Source organism: Pyxicephalus adspersus, chromosome 1 (assembly GCF_032062135.1).
Source record: "Pyxicephalus adspersus chromosome 1, UCB_Pads_2.0, whole genome shotgun sequence".
In the NCBI taxonomy this organism is placed as follows: Eukaryota; Metazoa; Chordata; class Amphibia; order Anura; family Pyxicephalidae; genus Pyxicephalus; species Pyxicephalus adspersus.
The window spans coordinates 19,429,116-19,451,885 of NC_092858.1; the positions used below are offsets into that span (position 1 = coordinate 19,429,116).

At 37.1% G+C, this 22,770-nt stretch overlaps 1 protein-coding gene across 3 annotated transcripts in view; it reads right to left on the reverse strand.

Annotated features, from left to right (window-relative positions):
- Positions 1-745: 745 nt before the first annotated feature.
- Positions 746-22,770, reverse strand: part of ELMOD1 (ELMO domain containing 1) — a 62,085-nt gene continuing 40,060 nt past the window's right edge. For 2 of the 3 annotated variants that reach the window (XM_072403150.1, XM_072403151.1), the window contains 9 exons: positions 22,209-22,237; positions 17,366-17,463; positions 16,706-16,835; positions 13,770-13,903; positions 11,235-11,303; positions 10,044-10,067; positions 5,216-5,266; positions 4,687-4,820; positions 746-3,394 (listed from right to left, as the gene is read on the reverse strand). In XM_072403150.1, the coding sequence (XP_072259251.1) occupies positions 3,222-3,394; positions 4,687-4,820; positions 5,216-5,266; positions 10,044-10,067; positions 11,235-11,303; positions 13,770-13,903; positions 16,706-16,835; positions 17,366-17,463; positions 22,209-22,237 (842 nt within the window). In that variant the 3' untranslated portion in view covers positions 746-3,221. The remainder of the gene's footprint in view (positions 3,395-4,686; positions 4,821-5,215; positions 5,267-10,043; positions 10,068-11,234; positions 11,304-13,769; positions 13,904-16,705; positions 16,836-17,365; positions 17,464-22,208; positions 22,238-22,770) is intronic. The other variant, XM_072403152.1, reaches the window with a different exon arrangement.

Below are 22,770 nucleotides of genomic sequence, written 5' to 3' on the forward strand. Positions count from 1 at the left end.
TATTGCTGAAGAATTTTGCTGTCTGTCTCTGACTTTTATAAAAAATCCCATTGATATTAGGTGACCATGTCATTATTCAACATTTTATCATTCTGGGCAGCACGGTGGCTCAGCGGTTAGCACTCTGACCTTTGCAGCGCTAAGTCCCAGGACACTACCTGCATGGAGTTTGCAGGTTCCCCTCGTCTCTTTGTCTGCAAAGGTTCTCTCCGGGTACTCCGGTTCCTACTACATTCCAAAAACATGCAGTTAGGTTAATTGGCTTTCCCCCAAAAATTACCTTAGATTGTAATAAAGACATATGATTATGGTAGGGACATTAGCTTGTGAGCCTCTTACAGCAGCTGTTGCCCATGCTGTCCGCAGCATCATGGGGGAAGATTCTTGCCCTTTGAGTGGCACACAGCTCCCCACGAACGCTGATCCACTTGCAGAAAGTCAGTGATTGCATAGTTCTTTTATGTTCCTCTCATTGTTTTATGTTTCTATATGTTCTATTCTGTGCGATCAGTAGCTTACATAAGTGGATTGTTGATGCCACTTTTAGGACTGTTTCCAGGAAGATAGTGATATTAGTGAGTACCTGATAGCGAGTACCTGTACACGTGTGTGCTGTCTGATTGTCAGCCCTCTTCTTTTATATCCCACAGTCAATGTTCCATAACTTTCTCTTTGGTGAAACTATAGTTTCAGGGGCAGTAAGTGAACAGAAATCACTTTTCCAGTAACCAAAAAAGACTAAAACTTCTGGAATGTCATGAAATTTATTCAAGTGATTCACAATCAAAAGCCTGATATTCAAAAAATGAGATTACACACTGCAAAATGACAGCATATTCAAAACAGATTCAACATTTAGTAGAAAAGCAAACTGTAAGTGATGTGTGAAGCAGTTCTTTATATTTCAGAGAAGCCTCTAAACTGTGTCAGCCACTGTCACTTTACATTCACAGTTCAATATTTCGGGTGTAGAAATGAGGAATTAGATTTTAACTGGGGAACAGAATAAAGGGGATCCTCAATATTCACATTATTTTCATTTACTCTGCAGTTACTATTAACTATGCTTTTCATCCTCTTGGCTACTATCTGTGATTTTCAGCAAAGCATTAATGGATATGGAAGTAACTAGGACTCTGATATAGTGGCTCATATAGGTACCTTCACCCAAAATGAGTGATTGGGTTGGATCTCCTGTTCATTCCCTATTGCCGGGGAGCAGGCAGATATCAACTGCTGTGATCCCTGACAATCAATGCATTTAGCTAAGAACCCAGCCTCAGCATCATCAGTCTATTCCTATGAGAACTCCACTGAAGGATGCACTCCTCTCACATTTGATCCACGTGATTATATATTTATTCCAGTAACAATAGGCATGTGGCCTGAAGATCTGATCAACTACAATGTCACAGCCTTGAGGGAGGTGTGAGAGATGTGGCACCCGGATGGAGCCTTGGCTTGCTTTTTCTCAGGCTAATGCTACATAGCATGACTGAGCTACTAAAACCTCCTACTAAAATTATAGTAAAGAGATTTGGCCAAGTGTATAGCCAAAGCCTCAATCACTATACAGTAATTCTGCATGATACAAGCTACACAAGTAGCATGTAGTAGTAACTGATTGCATGCTACTATAACACTGATTGCACACAAACACTAATTGCTACAAAATACCACCTAATAATTATTTAATTATAGAATAACAATTCAATGTGTTGTTCTAACATTAACGAGAAATCTATTCTGGATGGAATGAACCATAAAGGACTCCAAAAATGACAATATATTGAAAATCAAAGCATAGAGCAAATCTAAACCTGCCCTGTGAGATAGCCAAGTATACAGTCTACCTAGCTTGTACCAATCACATTACTAGTAAGTCGGAGTGCTTGGCATGGATATCCATTTCTATCACTTATTACACCACAGAGAGTGTACAAATCTGTACCATAGCTGCATCATGAGATTAGGCCAGCCATCAGGTTTTATCATCAGCTGCAGAAATCAACTTTACCATAAATGTACAAAAGTGACATTCAGCCCCCTTGTGATAGCAATAAATGAGGTAAAATAAGAAAAAAGTAAAAAAGAAAGGAATGTTTAAAATATTAAAACTGAATAAAATAAATAAAAAACCCAAAAATTTCAAGGACTCCTACCTTTACATAAATTACATGTAAACGTATGCATTTATGGGTAGAAAAAAAGATGACTGTGCTACAACTGTTAGATTTCTTGACATTTCACAGATGTGTGACATTTTAGACAAGATTGGTATCTCTTCACCACTGTACTTAATTACATCTTTGATATTTTGCAAACAATTGGATAATATATTGTGTTTGTGTGAACTAAAATTAATTAATTTGGGTTTCATAAGTAATAGATAAACTATCATGAGACATAATAAAATATATCTAGCACCGTTTTTCTCTGCAGGTTCTCTACCTCCCGAAAATATACATTACTTTTAATAACAAATTAAAGAATGGGTGCATTGCCCTGTCTAGTAGTTTGAGAATGGGGGGCTGCCCTGTTTAAGAGGGTGGGCATACTTTCTGCGTCAGGGCCAAGGGGTAAGTGCTGCTTCTCTGTGTCAAAGGATATAAAAGCAGGTAGACAATATAATTTTAGGAAGCCATTATATTGGTTTGTAGCAGCCCAGTGGTTTCTAATGGGGGTACACATCAACAGACAGCCCAGAAGGGGCCAGTCATATTGCTTTATGACAGTCAACAATATAAAAAGGTAAGCGCTCTGGGGCCTACGTGTAACACACCAGTAACATACGTGTAAACTGTGGACTGCTGTGAAGCACATTATATACAATATAAATATATATTGATACATCTGAGCTAAGTATATGTATCATCAGGTCAGTAGAAATATTAGGGATCATAAAAGGTGTACAGTACAAGAGCCTATTTAGACTTCCACCTAAACGTGACAAAATACAATTCTTTAATGTTTAGCTATGAGAAAAACTAAATCTAAAAAAATAGAAAACTCTTATGTCAGATGAAAATATAACACTGCGTAATCCGCAATATGCGTATGAGAAAATCCAGCGATTTACACGGAGCTCCGAGGGATTCCAAGTAAAAATGGAGATGAGTACTTTACCAAACAAGCATGCATACAATCGCTGTGGTCGTACAACACGGCCGCCATGATCATGAACACGACAGTGAGGCAGTGATTTGAAAAAATGGAGATGATTACACGTTGACTAAGCTTTCCGAGGCTGCAAAATGGGGACACAATGCCATGTCCGTCTTCTGGAGCTGCTTCAGGATCCGTTTGTGGAACTTGTTGCGCACCCGGTTGAATTCCATGATGTCCACGGGGTCTACTTCAATCCAGAACTTGTGGAACTCGTTCATCAGAAAGCCTGGGAAGAAGTGTGGAAGATGAGTAAACTTTCAAGGTTACTCTGGTGTTCTAACTACCTTCTACCTAAATGATCTAAACTAAGACCATCCTAATCTAACAACAATACTGAAACACAAAGATCTTGTGGTACCTGAAACCAGGGGTATTAGTTTGCAGATAAATCCAGGTCTTTGTAGATTTGATTCTAGACCCAGACTTGACATGGTTCTTCACCCCTAAGTAGGAATAATTTCCAACTTTAAAGATAAACCCCTGCCTTACCTTTAATCTTTCACAGTGGCACAGGCTTCTTTCTTGTATTGAAATTGGTTAGTCTGATCTGCTGCACACTGTGAGCCACACTATGCAGAGCTATGTAGCTACAGCAAGTGAAATAAAAGCCTGCCTCATATCCTGGCACAAAGATGCCATCACCTAGGACAGTGGTCGCCAACCTTTTGGAGCTTACAGACCACTAAATTTTGCAGACTCCGTACTAGGCATCTGATATGGGATTTAATACAGCTTTATGTTTTCAAGCAGCTATGCACAACAACATAGTGGCTCCTACCACCAGTCATTACTTGCACAATATGGAATAGAGAAGCACAAAGACCTCATGGTGATGTCACTGGATCCAAAATAAAGGTTGGTAATGAAAACAGAACAATTTGATTGCATAATTTAATTTAGAATGGTGATGGGGGTTGAAGATTAAACTTTAAATTTGTTTTTTGCTGAAATCATCATTTGCTGCACAGAACTGACTATCCAAGACCCATCATGGACCAGAACCAGTCCTTATCTATGCTGAATGACACTTTGGGAAACAGGGAGGGGTAGAAGAGATAGTTTGTGTAGGGCTTTTTTAGGGTGATTGGAATTGGACTTTAATTATCCTGCGAGTGTGGTGCTCTGCCCCGTCATAAAAAATAAACAGCTTATAATAACCTTCCAAATTTTGGCATTTGAGAGCTGAATTACACTCAGCACTAGAAGTGAGAGATGCTTGATATGAATTTGTGCAGAAATCAAGGCTTCCAATTTGCCAACTGACCTAATGGGAATCTAAAAAAATTGTCGGTGAAGATTTTTATATACAGTATGCATGCCACATGATATGCCAGTCATATGTTCATATTTCTGTTAGTGTCTGGATGCAATGCAGGGGTCAATAAAAATGGCGTACACAAAAAATACTCCTTATGTGGGACCTTTCAACACCCATTTGATCCCTTATAGAAATAAATGGCCGCCAAAGATAATTTTCAGTATACTAGTATATGAACGAACAGGAGAACAAATACTTACAGAAAGTTTGCTGGAAATGATGCAGTGATGGAGCCTCAGGGGCAACATTGTACAGGTGAGTCTTGAGGGCTCCACTTATCAACAGGTTGTAGGCCAGGTCAGTAATATTAATTCCAACGATGGCAAATGAATAGCTGTAAACATACAGAAAGATAATTTAAAGGAAATAGGCCTTGGGGCCTGTGAAAAAACAGTGTGTACCTGGTGCACCAACTTCAGTTATACAATATATGGCCCATCTTCAGAGAAGGACCAATCAAGAGCTATGGGGTCAAAACCTGATGAATACAAGAGCCCACATTTAATAAACACACAAGGTTTATTGAATACTGGTGTAAATTAAAACAGTCCTCTGTTGCTGCCCACAGTTTTGGCAAGCACACAGCATGATAAAGCATTTTGTTATCCAGGGGCTTTAAATAAAAATGCACCATCTCAGACCTTCCGTATTCTCTTATAATCAAACTATCAATCAAACTTCTGAAGAAACAAAAAGCATGCAGCTTGTTCTTTGTAGTTTAATACATACCCAATGGCCTTGTCAAACTTTTTCATCTCCCATTCTGTTTTGCTGACTTTACTGTAATAAAATATAACAATCTGTCACTCTTCAAGTATAAAAATGTGGAAATGACAACTATCAAAAGAAAAAGATAAAAGAGCTGTTTACATGCAATGATATTTCCACATAACTGTCAGCCAAACTAATTACAAGACAAAAACACACAAAGTTGTTTAGTAATACTTTATTTTTTAAGTGTCCTTTGTCATATTCAAGCAACTATTCTGAGATGATTTGAGCTTTTGGACATTATGCATTATCCTGCTGGAAGAAGCCATCAACAGATGGGTACACTGTGGCCATAAGGGAATGGACATGGTCAGCCACAATACTAAAGTGGGCTGTGACATTTGAAGCGTACCTAAACTCCGAATTTTCACTTTAAATAAAAGGGTGGACAACACTTTTATTTAAAGTAAAAATGTTGTTTGTTAGTGTTTTTTTTTTTTTTAAAAAGGGTGCAGCACCACCCCCTTAATTTCTGATTGCCTAGGATCAAGAATGAATGGGAGCGCAGAGCCTCCCGGGATACCTTCATCGCACATCCCAGGGGGCTCTTGGCTGCTCCTTCTGCGCATGCCTGTGCATCTTCACTAGGGAAAGAAATTGATGATCTCACGCATGTGCAGTGAGATCGGCAAGTTTTTTCCCAATCTATGTCATCTGATCTCACGCCTGCACAGTGCGAGATTGGGTTATTTAGGAAGATGAACACGGAAAACGAGAGGAGAATATGTAGGCGCTCCCTCTATGCCGGCCTGAAGACGGATCCCGGGATGACGCGGGACCCAATGGAAGAAACTTCTTGACGGAAAGACTGCTCTGCGGAATAGAAGGTAAGTGTGTTTTTTTGTTGTTTTTTGTTTTGGGTTAGTTTTGGGTTTATTTCTGCTTTAAAGGATGACTGTGATGACTGTAGAAGGCAGAGATTTATCCTGCCTTGTAATATGTTGTTAACCTCAAGTTCTGACCCTACCATTCGAATGTTAAAGCAAAAACTAATTAGACCAGGCAACCTTTTTCCAACCTTCTCTTATCCAATTTTGGTGAGCCAATGTGAACTGAAGCCTCAGGTACTTGTTGTTAGTTGACAGGAGTGGCACCAGGTGTGACCTGTAGCCCAAGGTTTGACATGTTGTGTATTCAATGAAGCTCTTCTGCATACCACAGCTGTAACGAGCGGTTCGTTGACTTACTGTTGCCTTTCTATCAGCTCAAACCAGTCTGCCCATTCCCCTCTGATATCAACAAGGCATTCTCACCCATGTTCAAAGTCACTTAAATCACCAATATTAAAGCAGCCAGTGTGTGGATATATTACAATCAGCCAAGCCATCACTAATATGTAATTGGTGAATAGATCTTTCCATTATTTATTATCACTAGATTTTATTAAAGACAGGTAAAATATTATTATTGTATATAGTCTTCTATTTAGCCAGCAGATGAAGCTTTTTTAAAATTGCTAGAATATTGACTTATTAATCTCTGGTTAAAGAAGTCCCCTTTAATAAGTCATCATAGCCCATGATATATTATGTTCCAGATAACGGGGTTGTCAGAGTTGATTAGAGTTGAGTTTTACCACTGCTTTTGCTTGTTAAGAAATGGTTTACTTTAGAGCTATGTTGCAGAAATGCTCAAAAAGGTTCTATACACCCGAAAGTGAAATATGAGCTGCCATTAAACTCACTGATATCTTCAATCTCTCTGGGATTCAAACAGCAGGATCATCACATTCAAAAGTCTTATTCCTCCTGTACTTTTAAAAGGAAACTAACTTCTTAATAATGAAAAATACACGGAAACAAAATGGGAAAATATAACTCCCATAATGGTTGTTGGAAGTAAAAAGTTAAGAACGTTTAGGTGCAAAGATCATCATCATTTTTTTGAAAATAGTCTAAAATTTAAAAGGTACTTTCATAAGGTTGTACCAAAGCTTTAGGAAATCTTCACATCACTGCAAATAAATACATAGCTATGCATCTGCGGTTGTTATGTTCGCTATACAGATCTGCAATGCTGAAGGGCATTCATCCCAATTTTCCAGTATCAAAGTAATGCCAAGCACTCATACTGTGCTTCACTTAGTTACTTCTGAATGGGGACATGAGCTTCCTGAAACAGCATCTTAGACAGGCTAATGGCTTGTAATTTATTTCTCTTTTATTCAATGTACCGAGCATGAGCTGTGGGCGGATGGTCTGACATTTGCTATCAGCAGCAATTCCCTATGAAGTTCTATTTAATAGACCCATCTTCTAAATTCGGACTTGGATTAACTGCAGTCATTGGGGGTTCATGAAAGTCTGTGAAGTACTCTTCCAATCAACTTTTTAAAACCTTTTTTTTCAATGTTTGCTTTGCATTCACCATATTTCTATGGCATAACATAGACATAGACATGAAACCTAATCTAAAATGATGGACATTAACGTCAGAAAATTGTCTTTTAAGAGATGCATGGGGTGTTGGAAATGGCTTTTTTCTAAAAACGCTAGTTGCCTGTATGCCAAGCCAATCCTTTGGCGTCAGTACTTTGGTTCCAAAGTTGCTGACACCTGATGTGCATATTTGCTACAAACCAGTAATCTTGAAAGTGCCTTAGGCAGAGAATTACAATAACAGCAAGGCAACTACCAGTATCAGTAGGTCAGCAAGCCCATATATTGCTTTGTTCATCCTGTTCATATCTCTTATAGGTTTTTTTTTTTGGGATACCAAAAGGTAGCATTTGGCGGCAAGTTAAAAGTCAAGTCTCCCTTGTAGTCAATTGTGTGTATGGGTGGTTTGGCCAGGTCCTGCAACCCCTTTTATTTGTAACAGGCAGCTGGATATTGTTCACTTCCACACTTTTCAAGACTGAAACACAAAATGTTTCTCCCTCTTGTTCTTGACACCATTAGTATAACTATTCCTATCTCTCTACCTACTTACCATCAATGCCCAAAATGTGTTTTCACACAAGGTTCTTTTGGAAACTGACCGGACCCAAAGCTCCCTTTTCCCATTTTCTGACTAATATATTTTGCTGCATTTTTCTGATGTTTGGGATTAGATTTAATTACTTTTCCTGCCCTCTCATTCAAGTATACTAATAATCTTTTCTCTACAAATTTGTCACAGAAACAGTGCTGCAAAATTACAAGACCCAACACAAAACAGCTTAACAATGAAACGCACAAATCATTAAACAAAATGCAATAAAAAAGATGCATTCCTTCTTAGACACTGTGAAATACATAGGATAACAATTTCTTTAAACTGCACTAGAAATGAGAACTGCTTCTCTTTAAAGTGTATGTGTGTGTATGTGTATATATATATATATATATATATATATATATATATATTTATTTATATAGCTTTAATGATCTATTATAGTGCATTTTTTAAACATTTGTGTTACAATTTTCTTTGCTTTCTTTTGGAAGCATTAGAACTTTTAAAACGTATAGTTATAATAATATTGGTGTCTCTGCTGGATGATCATTGTCACCAGGGATAGAAAGTGATGGGAAATACAAAATTTTACAGTTGTCACTGAAAAAATATAGGGACATATCTTCCAAATCATCCACTGTAAACACCTGTTTAACAACTAAAACTTTGTAGCGACTTATAATTACAGGAAATTAAGTGAAATCATCTCAGCACCACAGACAAAAATACATAAATAGTGAGTTTTCATCTATGTTTTTCATTTTTATTCTATGCAATGCTAAAAATGAAACTACAAATGAGGCATTAGGAGCAAGAAAAGAACCTAACAAAATATTAAAGGATAATTTGGGAAACTGCACTAAGCACCAAAATTCTGATTCACCAATCTGCAGGCTAAACTGGTCCATAAAAGGTCAATTTTATGGACCAGTGGTTGGATTTTATTTCTCCCACAGATTGGTATTTAGCAACCTATTATTAGAAGTGAGGGGGTGTAGCAGTGACTAATGTGGCATCTGTATATCTCTATCTGAACAGTTGTTTGGCCTCCTTTTTTTAACAGAAAATGGTAACTCTAATTTCACTGCACATGCGTTTCTACATCTTGCATTGGACGATGCAGAAAGTCATATGTAGCCCAACTCAATTACTTCTCTAGCTGGGGTAGTTCCAGTATCATCTAGCCCTTTTCTTCTAAACCTTACTGACCCAAGCCTGCACCTTTCATTTATTGGATTTCAGTTTCAGTTGGAATTTAGACATTTCAGTATTTAATATCTTTTTCCAAGAACAAGCTCACTGCTTACTTCAGGAACGAGGGATCTTCTTACTTTAATTATAAGAACGGTAGAGGAAGAGGGTGTATGTAACGCTTATCAAAATTAGTAAAACTGGCAATAACAGAAGTAGAGACAAGAAATGGATGGTTGGAAAAGGAAGATTTTCATCCTGTCATGTCTTACCTAGGAGGAGAATTTCACACTGCCACATATGAGGGACGGGAGTAGTATCTCTCTCACCCTGTATTATAGGCGGATGTTTTGCCCTGCCACTTGGGAGATAAGTCTCTCCCTAACAGGGAGAGAATGTCACCCTGTCATTTGGGAGTAGTTAATTGTCACTTAGAAAAAGAGTCTAACCCCACCTTCTGAAAGGAACACCCCAAAATTTTGCTAATTTGTTACATCTTTTGGGTGATATCTATAGATCATACAGTTTAAATTTGAATGGGACTTTGAACCAATGGCACTATGGTTGTTTTATAGTAACACAAGTGTAAAAAATGAAATGCATCTTAGAAATGATTTAGTAACAGGGAACAAAAACCAAAGCAAAACTGAAATTATACCTGAATTCTTCTTTACTGACATCCCTTCAATTGAAAAATATAAAGCAGAAAATAATAAAGCAACTAAAATATTTTGTTTGAACAAAAATATAAATTAAATATTTGGCTACATAATCATAGGATGAAAAATCATAACGGACACATCAGAAAAAAACTTTTAGTATTTGTCCACTTTTCTTTGTTTTATTTATATTTTGTTTTATATCTATATACACACACACAAGATACTTGTGGTGATGTGCAGAGGGGGAAGTGTACTGAGATCCTGTTCTAGAGTAACAATTTGCCTCCTTCATAAATACAGTACAGTAAATATGCTCTGTTACCCTAGGACAGTGTGTGTATTACTGGCATGATCATTATACAAAAAAGAAGCCTGAAAAAAGGAAAATTAATGCAGCCTTCTCACCTAAGGACTGGTAAGCTGCATTATATTGCTGCTATTAAGTGATAGGTTTCACTGTACGTCAAATAATATCAACAGAGCCAAGAACAAACAATCAGGTATCAATAACATTTTGATAGTGTGGTTTAAATAACTTTTCAGTGCTATAGATGCCTCATCTTGCTGCCTTTACATTTATTATTCACTACATTCTGTTTGTAATTACATTTGATTATTGAAGAGATCACAGACCTGTAACTAGCAGAGACTTATTAAGAAAGGGAATTATCTATGCTGTACAAAAACAGTTCTGCCCTCTATCAACCCAAGGGGGAACAAAGGAGAAATTTTTAATAGGATGTAGAATTTAGACTAATGTGGATGCTAATATTGCTGACCTCCTTTGAAAAATACTACTTGTGTGGCTGTCTCTAGGTCAGCGGTCGCCAACTGGTGGTCTGCAAGAAAATTTTGGTGGTCCACAGCTCCGGCTGGTGTGCCCCCCCAGCGGTACGGAGCCAGTGGATTTAGTGGTCTGTGGGTCCGAAAAGGTTGGCGACCACTGCTCTAGGTTCAGTGCTTGTCATTGACTGGGAACACACCTTTGTGTGTACATTTCATACTTGTTCGGAGACAGTGACTTACAATATTCTGTTTATCTGCATGATTGGCATCAAACTAGTATTTTCAGGAGGAGAAATCAGCAATACCATAGCTTTTCTCCACATGTTTTCTTATTAAGTCATATATATGTATTTTTTAAAAACACTGCCATAAAAATACCACAAAATAATATACACACACACCTGCACTTTGGTTGAAGAGAATCAGACAATATTTGAAGAGCTGTGGTGGTATCTTTTTCTGCAAAGTATCTAAAAAGAAAAAAAATACAAACATGCATCAATTAATAATCATGTATACCAAGTACAATACAGAACATAAAATACTTTATCTTCCTGGGTTATGAGTCCCATTCTGCAGCTGCTTGCAAAGGACAGACTTTTCCACACAGGCAGTGGCTGCTTTAGAAAGAACATAGACCGAGCAAGTGAACACCTTTTGATTTTAAGTGCTTGGAATGTATTTTGTCTATTTACAACTCCGTACCTGCACCCCATATTGAGCACAACTTTTTTCCCCATGTAAACTACAGATAAAAAAGTTATTAAAAAATTGTATTTTCTATTTTGATCATTTCCAGCTTTTAAGAAAAGGTAGTTTTACTGTAAGGTTATGTTTTTATTTACAAGAGGTTTTTTGCAACCAGGCAGGGTTTTATTACAGAAAGGGACAGGTGATGTTCCTTTGCAATAGGTGTTGTTACCTGCCTGATTGCTCTCCTGTAAAAATCTGTGCCTAGCGTTGGTACCCGTCACATCGTGGTTTTCCCTGTGGTGCCAGGACTGAATGAGCTCTTGCACTCCTGCACAAGAGTTATATTATCCTGGCCAGGCCAACTAAGATGGCAAAAGGTTGGAAAGCGTAAGAGAAAAAGGAAGAGAATGGTGGTGCACACAAAGTAACAGTTGAGTATAAATTGGGTTTAGTTCCTCTTTAAAACACTTCCAAAAATTAGTTAACATTGGAACAATTCTGTCTTTTGTCCTACTTTTTTCAAGCCTTTGGTGATGAAAGCATTGCCATGTATTTTTTTCTACAGTACATGTCCAAGGGTGGAATGCCTCTCCTGCCACCTCCATGGACTTGAATTGGAACCACTTTAGAAAGCATTTTTAACTTAGTTTAAACTTAACCACCTGGGCGGTTAGCCCGAACCTGGTTCGGGGTAAGAAAACTTGCTACAAGTGTTTACCCCGTACCAGGTTCAGGGTAGCTAAAAATAGAAACAAGCTTTACAGTGCAATCTGATTGTCATACAACATTGTATGACAATCAGATTACAACTGAAAAAAACCACTTACCTTGTCCCTGCAGCTCCACCGGAGACGTCTTCTCTCTTCAGTCTTCTCCCAGCATGTGCAGTGACGATCTCCGGGGTTTCCCAGGTGATGTTGGTGCATGCGTCGGTGCGGGCGGGGCGGGAAATTCAAATCACTTTGTATTGGATTCAATACAAAAAAGCTGTATTGAGTCCAATACAAAGAAATCTTTATATAATATATATATAATTTTATTATATATATATTATAAAAGCTACTGTACAGTTACATTACACACTTATTTTTTTTTTTAAAGATTTTTTTTTAATGTTTTTAAAGTTTATTATTAAATGTATTAAATTTTGGACATATTTCAGTGAGTTAAGAATTATAGCCTACAATCTAAAATAAATTTCCATGGAAAAAATGTAACACTTTTTGCATGGAAGTGCGGAAAGAATTAGAACACTGCGTTCGCGTACGCGTCCCTCGGTGATTCCTGATGATTTCACTGCATACGCCCGTCGACGGGGGTCGTAGCGGGAAATTCAAATATTTTGTATTGGATTCAATACAAAGTCCTGTATCCAATCCAATACAAAATATTACAAAATATATTTATGTGGTTTTGTCTATAGGTGTGTGACGTTGGAGGTGTTTTAGAAAAGTATAGTACTATACAGTATACCGAATTATTGCATTTTCAGTATTTATTTATTTATGCATTCTTGTTTAAGCTGATTTTTGTGTTTTATATTAAATTTTATTATTTTTTTTTTTTTTTACATGATTGTGTGTTTACTTTATTATATTCCGAATATCTACTAGATCCTTGTTTGGACATATTTCTGTAAGTTACAGGTCTACAATTTAAAAAATAAAATTTCATGAAAAACAGTGTACCGCTTTTGGTACAGAAATCCAGACATCAGTAAAACGCCCAGGTGGTTAAGAAAAAAAATGCACCACTTTGCACAAAGATGCACCATTTTGTAGCTGCCAGCTAACACCTGATAAAGCCTAGCAGTTACTGCCAGTAGGCACACAAAAGTGGTGAAAGCCATGTTTTTCTACGACTAATGTGAACTAAGCCTAAATTAATAACGCATACAGTACATTTAATGATTATTCTCTATAAAATTCAGCATTAATATAATAGCAATAATAGAAAACGAATGTGATTGTTAGTTTGATAGTTTGGGTTATAGGAGCAATATAAAATAACTATATATACAGCATTTTACTTATTTATCTTGTAAGGTCTTTTTAACTGTCTGCTGTTTTAATTAAAGCTTGAAAAATATTTAGGGCCCCTGTAGAAAAAGCTACAAAAACCGAATACAGCTAGAAATGTGAGATCAGTAAATTATGCATTATAACAATATACAGTAAAGAATCACTTGCTTCTTAGTTTCTCCAGATATTGCAAAGCTATCTACAAGTTGTATATATACTTACACCAAATTGTAAAGTCCCAGGAGGCCCATTCCTCTAAAATCTGTTTTTGGGTCATCTCCTTGGAAACCAATTTCACACCACTGCTTAGTAACCCGAGCATCCAACGGAACACCAGGTTTCAGCAATTTCCACAGCTGTAAATTACAGATGAATCATAATATAAGATGTTGCTTTGCTTCTTACCCAGACCTTATGCATCAAATAAAATATTTATTTCAATGCAATCTGCAGCCCTCAAAAGGATTATTAAGCAGCTAATGACTACAGTGTACTTCAACATATTGCATCCTACTAGTGGGAAGGTGTGGTGCTTGCATCAGTTTTACCTTACCTTTTTACCTTTAATTTCACTTATTATCCTGATCTCATCTCTATATTTTAAGAAGCAGTGTTCAGTAGTCTATAGAAGTATGCTATGAAGGTTTACTAGAAATTATGTTTTCTGCAGAATGCACAGGACAGCACTGGAATACTGAGAAGATCAAAAGGTATTTGTTTGAATTTATTGAACAGATACAAAACAACATCACTGTGCAAGTCCTAATTTACTCAGCAGTATTCTCACCAGAATTTTAAAAGCTGGGTGGGAAGAAGCTGTAGATGTGTGGTGGTCCCTGCATTGTGGTTACTGAAAAGTCCCGGGTGGTGTGCCCAGCTAAAAGTGGTTGGGGAGATCACTGCTCAGCTTAATGAATGTGTTGTAGACATCAGCCATCCACTCATGTGCAAGAAAAAAATGATATATATATTTTTTAATATTCCCTTGCATGGGATAGAGAAAAATAGTAAAGTAAATTTTTACCCACATTCATTATTCAAAAGGCCCCTCAGTAAATCAGCCCCAGTGGTATATTCGACATACCAAAAGTAAGCAAATGAGTTAATTAAAAAGGTAATTGTCGTGGTATACAATTAAAAGAGCATATTAGAGCTACAAATGTTTTAGTGTTAGGTTTTTATTGCTCTCTGTGACCCCCCTGGGGAAATTCACTAGTTTTATTTGTCCTGGTGATTATTGAGACTAAGACTAAAGTGAGGGAATCCAACATTTTGGGCTCTATTTGTAAAACAGGGAAACTGATATTCCTCTAAACATTCCATGTTGGGAATAATCAACAGCCATTGAAACATAAGGACCTGAAAATATACTACCAGGTAATGTTTCAGAGAATGTCAGATTCTTTGTTTTATTAATGGAGCTTTTTGTGTTGTCATCGGAGCAATAGGCAAGGGAAATTTTTTTGAAGGGCACATCTGTTCCAGGGACAAATCTCGGAATAAAATCTCCTGTTTACTTTGCAGATATGTTGTCTTATTAGCTCTTGTGTTTTTAGGAAAGGAATTGAAGAAAAACTGTTATTGTTTGTTAACGTTTTTAACTCTCCTGGTCTATACAAAGCTAAACATACACTTTTAAGTAAATATGTGACTTGTTACAAGAAATGGAAGAATGGTGGCTCCCACTGCTGAATACATAGAAAATAGATAATCAGGTATAAAAAATGCCCAAATGTAAAAAAGAAAGAAAGATTGATTCCTCAGGAAGCAGGATAAGCAACGCAGAACAGTATGTAAGGACCGCATTTTTTATTTCAAATGAGCCAAGCTTTTTATCCAGAACTTATACATTAAATAAAACATTTATTCCTCTGCAATCCACAGCCCTTAAAAAGGAATAACAAGCAGCTAATGATTAAATAAATCCATCCATCACTTTTTACAGACAGAAGTGACAGCTCCCTCAGGGGAATGAAAGAGAAAAAAAGGAAAAGTTAGGTAAGATATTGTATAATCCAAAATAACAAAAATGTATTTGAAAAAGTAAACTCAGTGAAGCATATTCTGTATTTAAAATTGTGACTGTATCTAAAATGCACCTGAACTTTTTCTAAATAAAAGCCAATTGTGTGTGCACTTCTGAACCATGATCGTACACATTATTTGTCCTCAGTGGAGTCAAATTCCAACATCCAACATCTGCAGCATGACTCTCTGTACCCATTTTGTTGTCAATCATTCCACCATGACAGCTTTCAATTCATAAAAGCTGTGAGAAGGGAGCAGCAGCCAGGATCAATGTGAAGGATACTGGTGGGCTTCCTGGCAAAATTAAGTCCCTTCCACCCACTCTGGGAGTTGTTAGTTAATGCTCTATGGATCCATTGGTTTGTCAAGTGGTCAGAAGTTACCTCAAAGGTTGTATTACTAAGGTACAACTATTCCAGGCTAAGTATGGGTAAACCAACAGGGGAGATTTATTATGAAAACAACTAGTTCAGGTTTTCTTTAAAGCGGAACCAAAATTCCACTTTAAAACATTTTTGATAAAGCAGGGCTTTATTGCAGAAAGGGACAGGCCTTCTGCAATTTGCATTCTTACCTGCTTGATCGTTCCATGGAACTGTCAAAATTGCTGAGCTGCTCTTGTTGGGACTGAATTAACTCCTATGGGCCTGAACATCATCTCCAGGCCAATTAAGCTGGCCAAATATTGCAACTAGGAAGAGAAGGAGGAAGAAAATGGCAACACCTTGTGATAGACAGGTGAGTATAGTAGGTTTGGTCTTGCTTTATGGACAAAATACAAAAAAATACCTATGCCACTCTAGTTTTCAGCAGCTCTTCCACAGTATGTAGAAATGTTTGAATGTGTGTCTTAGTGTCATGTTGTGGCTTCGCTCCAATGCTTAATACAAGATTTCAATGATCTGCTTGGCCTCTGCTGTGTTGTAACCCGGCAAGATATTGCCGATGAATACAAACACTAAACAGTCTATTTATAAATGTGTTCATACAACTTTGACAACTTTGACAACATGAATCTTTGGCAAAGGGGCTTAATGTACTAAAGGCAGAGACAAAGGGGCAACTAGAAATCACATGGCACTACAGCAAAATCCACACAGAACAAAGTAATAGTTCGCCATTTCTCTCACCTTTATGAGCATTTCTTCATGCTCTGGGTTCTCGGAATCATATGCCTCCCTGCGCAGCTTCTCCACTTCCACAGTTAAATGTCTGTACCCAGCAATCTGCAGAAGGCAAGCCTGAAGAGATACTGCCAATCTACATAAAAAAAGTTAAAAAAAAATATTAAATTGACATTTTAAGCAAACATCCACCTGTCAGTCACCATATGCCTCAAATCTAACAAGACCAAAGGAACCTTCCTGAACCAAGTATCCTACTAACTTTTTAATAAAGTTCTGGATTGAAATTACTTTTATTATTTTATAACAATAGAAATGATTATTTCTATTATTTTTTTTAGACACCGATGCCTGATAATATTCTTGTCCTATGGTTATCAATAGATAGGGCCCTATTTGTACAACATTAACCTTAGGCTGCAGGATTTCCTGATATGGTCCTAAGCAACCATTGTGCCTAATGAACAAGTTGTTTGTGTTGCTTTGCATATTAATTGTGAGGTGCTCTCATTGGACAAGAAGACAGTTGGAAGTCCCAAAGTGTATCACCTATAGAAGAATGTGTAACACAAATGGCCACACTACCAAACAACATTTGACTAACGTTAAAACAAAACAGTATTAAACAAAAAACATTGTCCAATGAGGTAAAGTTTAAAGACTTACTGAGGATTGGTGTCCACGTTAACCTTTTTCAGAGCCAGGATATCTTCTATGGTTTTCTCTATAGCATCAGGGTGCACGGTTACAGAACTTTGCAAAAGCTAAAACAGAAACAAAGGACTTTTGTCACCCATGGAGAGATTGTGTCAACTGGAGACTTCCACAGTTCATTCACAAGAACTGCTGAGAATGTACCATGACATTGATCTTAGTTACCAACTGCTCCTATCGTGTACAAACTGTGTAACCATAAAGACACAAGAGAATATTATTTTAGTTTGTATGAGAGAGAAATTGAGGTGTTCCCTATACTACCCTGACTCCAACCATTCGGCTCTAAAGCATGCACTCTTTAGTTGATATGGCCAAGATATGTTTCCCCTTTCACCCATTTCATTGATTGCTGTATAATTGTCTCCATAGCTAGTTACTACTCATGTTTTGCCCAAGCACAACAAATACTTCATTACAGAGCAATTATATAGCAGATGAAGGTTGTGTATTTATGTCTAAGTTTCTATACTAAACAACATAAATAATTGTCCCTATGTTGTGGAGAACATGACAGTCAGACATACTGATTAGTTTACAAAAATTACAGCTGGGTAGGGCTGTCCCTGGTCAGTCTACAAAGATGAGCAACTTTAGCAAAGTCTTTGAAAGGTATCAAACTTTTCAGAATAATAACACATTTCGATCCACAGGTTTGCCCATGCCTATTGAGCCATGCACACTTAAACCACAACCACTTTGCATGTGTATTGTGTGCCTCAACTACAACGCCATTTCTTTGGTTTCTCATGGACCAAAACTTGGCAAACCTATATTAACCACTAATAAATCAAGGAAACCAAGAGGTTCATTCGTTCAATATTGAACTGATTCAAATCATTCCAGTTCTTGCTGATAGAATATACTCAAGCCTAAAACGGGCTACCAAATTAATAAACAATTCTGCAATACCCAGACTCCAGGCAGATATGAAAGAGACAAATCGATGAAGTTCTGTATTCTTCATACATCAATAAATGTATATTGTTTTGTTTGTTTGCAAGTAGTGTAAATACCATAATCCACTTGGTATCGGCCTACTGAAATAAACAGCAGAGTATGGACTCTGAGTATGGGAGAGAAAGAAGCAGCACAAGGTTCTAGCCACTTGTTCAACAGAGCTCATGTACAAGTACATGCTAAGAGGAAAAGATATGTTTACTGCTTTACTTTCACTGTTCAATCACAAGTCGGGAAAAGAACAAGACCTACTTAAAGCAGAACTAAGCTGCTAAGTAATGTTGGCCCACCCAGGAGCTTTTGCCATAATGAGCATATTTGCACATGAAAGCACACCTAACATATAAAAGTAAATATTTTTTGATCTGAAAATACCATTAGAAAAAGAATCTAGGTTTTCACTTAAGCTACTGGATAGAACTATCTCCCATGTAAAGTTCACAACAAGTGCTTGAGGTTGCAGACATTCTTAGAGTTTGTTACATACTATACATGTGGACACAGCGCCATCTACTGGTGGTTAACACAAATGCACAAAAGATAACTGAAGAAAAAGTGACCCATCATAAACAACTCAAAAGGACAGAATACATTAACCTGTAAAAAGGGTGAAAAAGATAAACAGACTAAGCCCATGTGATTTTCTTTTTACCCAATTAAGCAGTGACAGCAGCATTTGTTCCCTATGTCTATACTTCAATACAAGTAGTTTTCCTGTTTTCTTTTCTAAATATAAGTAGGTACTTCAGTTTATTTTTAGAGCAGTTTATATTAGAGTATATAAGGTATCTTGTGAATGCCTTTCTGCAGCAATAGTGGGGGGTCCCCCATGGAGTTACTCCAAACCTGGACAGAATTGTGTAAGGTATGCACTTTGCATGCATGTCTCAGCGTAGTCAATAACTATAATTGCAACAATAAGGAAAAAATGGTCCCCTGCTCTGCTAAGCAGAGTTGTGTAAATCTAAAGACTGAAAGAGCTTACATACAAATCCTTTGTCATGTATTTCCTCTGTATTTAGCCATTTGCCTGCTTCAAGTAAGAGGGTACATGACAGCCATGAAGAAGTTAAAACATACTTTTAACCATCTAATTAATTATCAGAAGACCAGGATGCATTTCGCTACAAAGCTACTGTATTAATACCTCTTTTCCCAGCATTAATATCACTTAAGAAAGAACCTGCCACCAGGAGAATAGGATCTACCACTGAGCTACAGCTTACCCAGCGGCATTCAATTCATTTTCATTTTTTTTTAGAACCATTGCTCTGGTTTCTTTAAGCCACTTGACAATGTCACCAGAGGTAATCAGCTCTGCAGTGCTGGAAGGGCATTAGAGAATCTAATCTGCACAGCTTACCATATTTCCTTGCACAGAGATGGCTTTAGAAAGCAGCTTGCCTGTTACCATGTGGTCTATTGTAAAATGAAACAAAACCTCATTTGTGCTTTCACATCTAAAAAGCTAGGTTGGAGAATGGAGCTGTGCACTACATTTCTGTGACTCGTAGAAGCATACATTAAATTACTTACTTATCAGCTCATTGGATGTTTATTTAGGACCCTAACATCTGTTGGGTGTTCTGTCCACGTGGGCTTACCGCTGTTCAGGCAAACAATACTAAAATTTTATTTCAATAGCTGCATTTTCTTTTTCCTTTAGGATTCATTAATGCCAGGGTAGACTACGTGTTTCATGCAATACTGTACTATGGTGACCTATTTATTTGAAGAGTCCTTTCATAACATCAAATGCTTCACCTGCATCATGCTGTTCATTGTGTTGCCATTCCATTTAAAGCACCCATAGTGAGCTGAAAAGCTTCTGCGTCATACATGTTAATGCATAGATGAATATGCTCAGCGCAGTACACTGAAAAAGACTGGTGGTTAAAAAAAATGTAGCACCTTTATATATATATTTTCATGTGTTTAGGGGTGCAGACAACCATTTCACATTAAATGGGTTGCCCAATGCAATGCACAAAAAATGCATGCAAGAACTCACTCGACGTTATGATGTGAATGAATTTATAGAGGGTCAATCCAAACTGCTAAATCTCTCGCTGGTTTAAGGTTTTACTCTCTGACTCCATTGCCGAAATTGCTCAAGCTATGATAAGGGGCATGCAGAAAAAGAGAGATACACTATCCAGTTTCTTATGAATTTCCCATATTGGTCCTTGTTGAAAATGCAAAAAACTACAGAGATTTAGTCAGGTGACTAAATAAATATAGTGTAAATATTATATACTTCAACTCCCTCTTATCACACATAAGGAGAGTGCTTAATGACCATTGAGGCTATTTTACAATTTGCAGAAATAAAAAGCACTTTGGTGTAGGCCAATTTGTGTAAAACTTATACTTGCATGTCTGCAGTTTCTAGTGAAACCCAATAACCAGGGTTACACAATACACTAATAAGTCTAGGGCACTTTTCCAGCTATGGACCAAGCATTTCTCAACATGTAAAACTAATATAAATCAATAATCTAATAGGAATAAAAAACAAGTATCCTTTTTTGCTTTTAGTTAAATATATCTGGAGATAGTCATCTGGTGATGAAGCTGCACCCGAGAAGAACTGTGAGATTTCTTGTGGATTCTGGGAATGTCCAAGCCATTTTTTCAGTCTGAGAAGTGGAAAAAAGTTGGTATATATGTCTTTAGTATATCCTAAATTGTATGGTCCACGGTTATTCTGAGCTTCAAAAGTCAGCTGACCAATGTGAAATACATTTTTTTTATTTTTATTGGCAGCCAAACAACAGTGTCGAGTAAATAAGGTATTAGGTATATAGCAAGCTATATGATTCTGTAGTCCTGCTGCTTTAGCTAATTGGTTGCAGGATTATATCAAAAGGTAAAAAAAGCTCCAACCTGTCAAAAGTCTTCAAAGTCTTTTAACCTTATTTTTTAGGGTATGGACACAAATACTCTACAGGTATGATTTACTGACATGTTGTACCTCATAATAGGTCCCTATTTTTAAATTTTATGTCTGTGCCCAACTAGGGTGCAAAATGACTTGGTATAAACAAAACCATACCAATGCTCCTTCATGGGAATTATGTCACCCCACCCAATTAGGATGGTAAAAGATCTTTGCTGGGCAAAGGAAAAGAGGAAGATGGTGGTGGAATATAAGTAAGTCCTATGGCTTTAGTTTCAATTTAAATTTAAGTGCCTTAAACATTAAGTATCACTGAGACTGGAACAGGTCTGAGTGATGAGGTTTTTTTATGATAGAGGCTGAAGTATCATATGGCCCCATGATAGGGCCACAAGCTGCGGGCCAAAGTTTCCTGAAATGTATTTATTAAAAATTTTACACTTACATAATAAATTAAATGACTTCATCGTCTTCAAAGTAGTCTCTTCCTGCATTGATTCACCAGTGAAAGTGATCTATAGCTTCATCCCCAAGTGTTTGTTTTACCATTTGGTGGGTCTCTGCTGATATATATATATATATATATATATATATATATACATATATATACACACACACTTTATTTTTTAGTGATACATAATTAGTTACAGAATTAGTAAATGCACTTGGTCAGGGTCCTGGAAAAATACTTCACTAACAGTATATAGATAGCCTGGCACTCTGGAGGCTTAGTGTCATTGTAAAAGAAGCAGGGATTATTTTTGCTGGCTGTCTCCTGATGACTAGAAGAAATCACAAGAAGCCAGTCATCTCATACTGTTGCAGCTTTCTTGATAAACACGCAAGCTGACATACAGATACAGGCTTCACATTCTGCCGGAGAGCAAAACCAGAACGAGATGATAATGATAGATATAGAAAAAAAAAGAGTCTTACCTTGCTCTTAGAGGATTTCAGTGAAGCTTCTATAAAACAAAATGTATAAATTGTATTAGTAATACTTTCTAATATGGCAATTAAATCTTTTGAAATGTGTTACAGTGAAACTATGAGCTACATCAAAAATGACACAAATTATGCAGTCTGTCAGCAGAAATAATTGTGTTTTTGAGTCTCCTCGTAACTTAGTTTTATTATGCTGATTGTGTCAGCAGGGCTGTTACTTTCTCTTCGTTTAACAAGATGACAATGCTATTTGTTTTACAATAAAATTGCACAACAGCGTTGTCGCCCTATGGGCAGGGTAGTTTTGAAGGAACTTATAATACTTATTTAAAAGCAAACAATAAAAAATCCAACTCATAGGTATGCATTTATGAAGTTACAACAACTGCTTGTTTACCAAAATAATACAAATTAAAGTGTACCCTAAAGCTGCGTACACGCATCAGATTTTTATCGCCCGATAATCGGCATCGGCCAGATATCGGGCGAAAATCTGCCGTGTGTACAGTCGGTGTCGTCCATCGTCCGAACGACCGTCCTGGCGGATCCACGG